Genomic DNA, 7,500 nt, shown 5'->3' on the forward strand with positions numbered 1-7,500 from the left:
CCAGTTAAAGACTGAATTTCTCTGAGAGCAACTTTACGACGTCTTAGAAATGAAGAAATTAAATCTTGGCATCTTACAAATTTATCAAGAGGGAGCCGAGCCTTCAAAAGGACCGAATCAAGTTCAATACCAACAAAAACAATGGCTGTTGATGGACCAAGAGTTTTTTCCGGTGCCATGGGGATACCCAGGTAATGGCAAAGCATTAAAAACATATCTAATTGTTTAGAACACAAATCCCTTGAAGGTGAAATTAGGAGAAAATCATCCAGTAGGTGTAAAATATCGACGATGGACAATTTTTTCTTGGCTATCCATTCGACGGCCGAGGAAAAAATCTCAAAGGTTTTGCATAAGCTCGAAAAGCCCATCGGCATGCAACGGTCGTAATAATACAGTCCTCTTCAAGACATCCCAAAAGGAGGTAATCCTGACAGCGTACCGGAATGATTCGAAAGGCATTCTTGATATCAGTTTTTGCCAAATAACAGCCCTGGCCAACAGACTTGATAGTCTGAATGGCATCCTCTACTGTAGCATAGGATACACTAGAATTTTCCGGTGAAATTCCATCATTAACGGACATGGAAGATGATTTATCAAACGGAATTCACCGGCTGTCTTTTTGTGCACCAGGCCAGGTGGGGATATACGAAACTGGGGAAGGGGTGGAGAGGAAAATGGACCAGCAATCCGATGGGCTGCAAGTTCCTTATTCAGTTTAGCATCAACAGCCTCAGGATTCTCAATTGCAGAGAGAAGATTCTTAGCAACACACGAATCCTGTCGAGTCGAAACAAACGTCTGGAACCGTCAACAATGTGAAAGCGACTGTTGATTTTAGTATGTCATGATCACGTGATTAGTAAGTCCCAGTACTCCTCGTATTATCAGCCAACTAACTAAGGGAAGATGAAGACATAAAAATTCTATTTGCAAGCAAATATTTCATTCCCGGTACTGAGCAGGCGTTTGTGGGAAGGAGGTGAAAAACGACTTATAACAACAAGAACGTACAACAAAATAGTATATTTGTACCACACGTGAATAGAGATACATGAAATAAGTAATAAACTTTAAAGAAGATACAATGCCGCCTAGAAAATAACTAAGAAGCTAATCTACGTAGCTAGGAGCCAGAATGAAGAATTTTATGCATAAAGGAAAAAGTCGATTCAAGGAGGCACATATATAAAGATAAAAGACAGGCAAACACAAAGAATACAACAGCGGGAAAAAATTAACACAGATAAATTATAAAAAGAAGGATGAACAAGCATGAATAAAATAACTAATATGAGGTAATGAGAGGTTCTTTCAGGGAACACCTGGAATTTGTAAAAGCAACGATTTTTAAAGACTCCTCAATATTATTCCAAAGAACAGCCCTCTTAAAACGAATGTTGAACTTCCCATAATTAGTCCTGGCAGAAGGAATACGTTCTTGAAAGCACTTTAATAGACACATGAGAGTTGATTATTTCATTATATTTGTTTAAAAACAGGAAAAGATGTTGTCCTTGCCAACAAGCATAACTGATTGGGAGGCTTTGAACACGAGGCTGCCATTCTTTTGCTTAGTACTGAAAACACCGACTCTGAATCACGGACTTTCGGCACTCCTGCGTCGTCTCGGACAGTTTGTCAACGGTCGAAAGAGCCTTCACAAGGACGGAGCGTTTTCCGGAACTGCTTCCTCTAAGGATAAAATTATCTCTAGAACTGAATGATTGCGCATATGTCAAGAGCTAATCGGGTTTGGCTAAGATCATACGGTCATCTAAGGAAAGCATACATCATTACCGTTGACGTCACAATGAAAGGGGTTTTGTGGTTTTGTGGTTTCAAGAAATAGTTTTCGTCGAAAATGGCCGGAAATGATCATGACTGGGAAGCATGGCTATGCATATGGTTAATGTAACGGCGTTTTACTTCTGCTAAATCTCTGGCCACAAAGGTATAATTAAGTTGATGTTGTAAGATTTAAAACATCTATTTTTGGCCATAGATATATTTAGCTTTGTTGTTGTTGTTGTCTTTTTTGTTTTTGCTTTTTTTGCTCTCTATCGGTGTCCACACGCATTACAGATCTGTACTCGCTTTGTGAAATTACGATCCCCTTTTTGCGTCTACGTCGCTTAGCAACGTAAACGCTATGTTACTGACAGATTTCTGGCTGGCTGGTAGCCTGCGATAGCATCCGGTTTTTTTAGCTCTAGTTTCACCCGCCGAAAAAAAGCGGGTGATACTAGAGCCTAAAAAAACCTGATGTTATGGCAGGCTACTTCCGTTCCGATTACGGCAGCTGTTGTCATTCTTTTTTAACAGTTTTGTTTGTTTGTTTGTTTGTTTGTTTGTTGTTTGTTTGTTTAATTTACTTTTGAAATAACACTACTACTGGGCAGGATTTCAACCTACGACTTCTGTAACAGATCTCTGGTCAGATGCTATATCCATTGAAGTGCAAGAACTCACTCTGGACAGCGAGGCTCTTTACCAGGCCATGGCTGCTGTAGTTCTGTAGTTCTGCGGACTCTACAATTTCATACGCCTCAATTTTCACAAAGTGAAATGCTTTGTCGATTCAGAACCTAAATAAACGGCCTAGCTTCCCAGGCCGGTTCTTGTAGCTCAATGATTACAGCACCTGACCGATGGAGCTGATAGGTTCGGAATCGAATGCTGTTCCGTTGAACAAGAGACCAAACATGCCGGGAATACGAAGGAAGAACCGTATTTAATTTAACAAGACAATTCGATCTAAAATAAAAGAATTTACGTTGGCACTCGGCCAAAGAAACAGAAAATTAACGAACACGACTTAGAAACCAACTAAACACTTACTTCGTGACTGTCTCAGTAATTGACGTACGCTGTGGCAAACGGTTCGGTAAAACTTAAGCGTACTACTTGTTTCCAATTACAATAACTGGTTAGCAAATGAACAACTGGTTACCTTGGTTGTTTCTGCACATCTGAAAATTTTAGCTAGATTACGCGACTTTACATCAAACGCTCTAAGCTACGAGCATTGCGACATATAAATTAAACTGTCGCTCTGCTCCAGTAAACTGGGATACCCTCTGACGAGCACCAATCTTCGGAGTACTCATGTGGATAAATACCATGGTTGAGCTGTCTAATGCAAGCTAAAAGGTGAACTGCTCTAGCCATGATTATTGTTCTTCAAAGTCTTTGTCATCTTCAATCAACTTTGTAAATTCCTCTTGCTTCCCAATTAGCTTCTTATATACCTCTTGAACTTTAGAAAGGACGACCCTTACCTCCTTTTCCGGGCGCTTACTTAATATCATGTGGCGGAGTGATTATCCCGCTCTCGTCAGCGCTGCCTCGGCACTTCTTCGGTTTATTTTCGTCTCTTTCACCGGCTGCTCGGTCATTGTGTCTTTGTCCCTCAGAAACTTGTTGCCAAGCAACTAATTTAAATAACTGCAGAAATATTTCCATGATATATTTGACCTTCAAAGGAAAATTCCATCAGTGTAACCAGTGATTCGCAAAGGGCTTAGTGTTGAACAGCGCCTATAGAACTGTTTATTAATCAGCCAGACTTTTCATGAAACAAGTTTTCGAAGCTGCAAAAAGGTGAGGTCAATAAAACTGGTGTTTGTGGAATACTGGCTACAAAAGAATTTACTCTTTCCTTCTTTTCAGATCACAAGTGCCAAGGTGATTAGCTTGACGTATCGGGGCCTCAGTTTTCCGAGCTATGTAACCCAACGAGTTACGCAAAATTAACTGCCAACATAGAAACATATTTAATTCTAAACAAGTGTTTGAATTGGAGTACCCAAAGAACTCAATGTTAAAGTTAGAAAATGACTAATGAAATTTTGTCAGTATCCACTTGGCGTTTGACTTCATATTATGCATAATTTGAGACTTGTTTACTGAAATATTCTATCTTCAAGCCAAATAAATTTGAGAAAATCCTGCCAATAAAAGAACTCACTAGATTAACATTTTTTAAGATATAGTTATTTTTATGGCCTCCTGACTCGCATAATTTAATGTCCACTCCATGTAATTTGTTTGTTCTCATTCAAGTAAAATTTCCTCTCTCAAATAAAGGTTTAGGAAGTGGCCAAGAACCACAAGGATTGCCTAAATACCAAGGCCGAGTCTGTACTTAATAGACCATTTTCGAGTTCATCTCTACCTCCTCTTCAAACCCAGGCTAAGTGCAAAGTTTTTCTCATGAAAATTAGTTTTCATTCATATGTAAAATAGAACTAATCACCATCACAAAAACTACGCACTCCAACTTGGACACTTTTAGACACTTTGAAGAGGAAGCAGATATCAGTGAACTCGGAAATGGCCAATTTCATGCGGAAGCAACTACGTTTCTAATTGTTCAGAATAACTTACAATATACTGCAACGTAGTACCGGACTGCATGATTTGGCGCAACGATGACATAGGAGGGTAGTGGAATTCTGCACGACATCCACGGTTTTGACGAAGTAGCACCATGATCAAAAACTCAAATCTTTCTTTTCTTTCTATTTCAAACTATGTTAAGTAAACAATAAGTGACCCAAGTTTTGAACCTTAATTTCAAAAGGACACTTGTTTATGTTAACTGAAATTTTCCTTTTTGATTATCCGCCATTAGCTAACTTTAAAATCTTGAGAGAGCTCGAACGAGGAGAAAATTACGTCAAAGATTCACTGGTTTAAGAATGCAATGCGCTTGTACGAGACTAAATGAATATGCAGCACGTGTTTTGCATACATGATAAACTACGTTAACACGTTGAAATTTTAAGCCATTGAGTGAATGACGTCACTTTTCCTTAGATTCCCTCTGAGGTGCAGTCGGTCAGTTTTGAACGTGAGTAATGGCGGACCTTGAGATCCAAAACTCACACTCAAAGTAAACAGATTTTGGATAAAAATCAAAATCTCAAAATTTTGCTGGCTGGTGTTAAGCAAACACACTTTCAAAATCCGAAAAAAAAAAGGAAGTGATTGTCTTTTTGTTTTGTTTTTTTTTTGTCATGATACCGTTTTATCTTCTAAAAGAGAAGTCACGGTAAATCAAAAGACCTTTTTACAGTTATGTGTTTAGTTACCTGGCTTTTAAATGAAAGTGAGGCTGGAGTTGACCTTGTTATGATACAGACCTCCCTGCTTTTCTTTCACCTCTCATCTCTATAAAAATTAAAATTTTGAATTGTTCCCGGAATTTTCCGGGGTTAAAATATCCTTCAAAACATCTTCAACTTTAAACAACCTGAAGACGACCAGTAAAACCGGTCAAAACGTCGATTTAAAGGATATTCTAACCTTGGAAAATCCCGGAAGCAATTCAAAATTTTAATTTTAATGATTTTGTTCTCATGCTAATTTGCTTGAATTGGCATAAGAAAAGCACTTAGGTTTCTATCAAAACAAGGTCAATTCTAGCATCACGTTCATTCCTAGGCCAGTAAACTAAGTACACAATTTAAAATGGTCTATTTCATAGCCAATACACGAGAAGGGCAGGGGTTGTTTTCCAATATTGATATAACGAAAGCTTGTGTGTAGTAACGTGACAACTTAAGAATATGCCTGATATCGCCCTGGACCGCTACATAAATAAGATTCGAAATACTTCGGATGACTTCATCTCATGACCATTAATTATAATTAGTTCAGGCAAGGTAAACTCTGTTACATCTGAACAAAGCACGACGCAAGACATCGTGCACTAACGCATCGTGACACACGATGACGTATATAAAAGTAAAGTAAAGTAACCATATTTAACTTCGATAACTCGTAACAGTAATTCAACTGACGAACCTGAGGTCGACGGTGCGCTCATTTTACTCCCCCCTCTCCATCAGGGCTCCGTTTTAAGGGTATTTAAAGCTACTTAGCTACACGGAAAGGAAAGAAGTCGAAATAAGGATGCGAGATCCGGGAATCGAACTCAGGAACACTTGCACCAAGGCCGCACACTAACCGACAATGATGCTTTGTTACATAACAATCATATTTTTGTTAATTACCAACGAAATATTAGTAATATTGTCACTTAGGCGCAAATATGGTGTGTTCAGGATATACACGTCATGCTCAATGCTAATGATTAAATGCACTGATGCCTCTTGTCACGTATCATTCGTGTATATAATTTGAACAGGAGGCAAAATTCGTACGTGCTCACTCAACTCATCATTTCAATCATTTTATTTATTTGTTTATTTATTTATTTATTAACTTTAATTATACATCGGTAAATCATCAGGACTTTGTTAAATGTACTAAATCACAAATACTAATTTATAGAAATCTAAAAGCAGGAATAATAATAAGAAGAAGAAAACGCCGTGTGTATATTAAATTATTCATAGCCGGAAAAAAAACACTGCAGTCGGATTTAAAACTTGCGAGAATTTATGCATGCCGCAAATTGACGGGTAAACTGTTCCACAGCACCGCACCACCATATGTAGCTGAAGCTGTTTTTTTGAGAAACGGTTGTCACGGGGCAGTGAAACAGCTAGCCTACTCTCACAATTTCTTTATAGAGAATCATTTGGCTCTATAACCCGCCTTTCGATTGTTGCTTATACGCTGTTTTGGTTTCATTTTATCAGCCGGTTTAGACGTTCTCCATGCCCGACTACAAGCCATAAATAAGACGCGGTGCTGACCTCAGACAAATACTGAATCAGTAAACATGGAGGGATTAACTGCTGTTTTCTTTGGCACACGTAAGTTGAAGTTCTGTACAACGTATTGCACTCCGGATCGAGCACCATATTCACAGTTCCCTCATGGGCAAAAACATTCAACGATATAAGCATCAGCAAATTATTTTACTTATCCATGCATACATAAAAATAATGGCAAACGGTTGAAAGTCATTTAAAATGAGCTGAGAAAAGTGTCCAAGGTGTTTGCTGTGATGACCTAAGAAAAGGTAGAACGATAAGAACTTCTTTTTTCTTAACTGTTTGTACAGGGTCTTTTGGCTTATTTTGATGTTTCTCAATGACATCATTCATATGATATTTAACAGTTCCCATAGGGTAGCCATTAAGTAACAAAATCCTCTTGAGGTCATCAAATTCAAATGCAGCAATAAGCCAAAGTGCGGACTAGGTTTATTTTGTATTTACGCGGAGTAAAAGAGTCCCACTTGGTGTAAATACCGATGAATGTCTTCTTTCGATAAATGAAGGGTTAGTTTCTAAAGAAACTGTGGTGCTGCGTCGGTGGGGAAGTAGTATACAAAAATTTGGTTTTATCAACGGAGTTGATAATGTAAATTGGCCACCGTACAGAGATTCTAAAAGCTGACGTTTTGAGCGTTAGCCCTTCGTCAGAGTGAATCGAGGGATTATGGGTTACGCGTAGTTTTTATAGTAGAGTAGGAGCTACGCTATTGGTGGTAACATGGCAACGTGAGAAGTAGGAATATATTAGTTAAATGAAAAGCGTTCGTTAATACCGTGAGGATTAAGGGTGCCGATATGAAAG

The 7,500-nt window shown here is 38.5% G+C and overlaps 2 protein-coding genes and 1 pseudogene across 3 annotated transcripts in view; 1 reads left to right on the forward strand and 2 right to left on the reverse strand.

Moving 5' to 3' along the window:
• Positions 1-179, reverse strand: part of LOC137978925 (uncharacterized) — a 7,504-nt pseudogene extending 7,325 nt beyond the window's left edge.
• Positions 1-7,500, forward strand: part of LOC137978821 (transmembrane protein 272-like) — a 77,946-nt gene that overhangs the window by 30,988 nt on the left and 39,458 nt on the right. The window contains exon 2 of one of the 2 annotated variants that reach the window (XM_068825906.1): positions 6,704-6,731. In XM_068825906.1, coding sequence (XP_068682007.1) covers positions 6,704-6,731 — 28 coding nt within the window. Of the gene's footprint in view, positions 1-6,682; positions 6,732-7,500 lie in introns of those variants that run through there. The other variant, XM_068825907.1, reaches the window with a different exon arrangement.
• The window catches only part of LOC137978819 (uncharacterized), a 39,868-nt gene that overhangs the window by 30,817 nt on the left and 1,551 nt on the right, over positions 1-7,500 (reverse strand). The window contains exon 1 of the mRNA XM_068825903.1: positions 6,855-7,500. This exon is cut by the window's right edge and continues 1,551 nt beyond it. Coding sequence (XP_068682004.1) covers positions 7,443-7,500 — 58 coding nt within the window. The 3' untranslated portion in view covers positions 6,855-7,442. The remainder of the gene's footprint in view (positions 1-6,854) is intronic.

The sequence above is a fragment of the Montipora foliosa genome, chromosome 12 (genome assembly GCF_036669935.1).
Source record: "Montipora foliosa isolate CH-2021 chromosome 12, ASM3666993v2, whole genome shotgun sequence".
NCBI lineage: Eukaryota > Metazoa > Cnidaria > Anthozoa > Scleractinia > Acroporidae > Montipora > Montipora foliosa.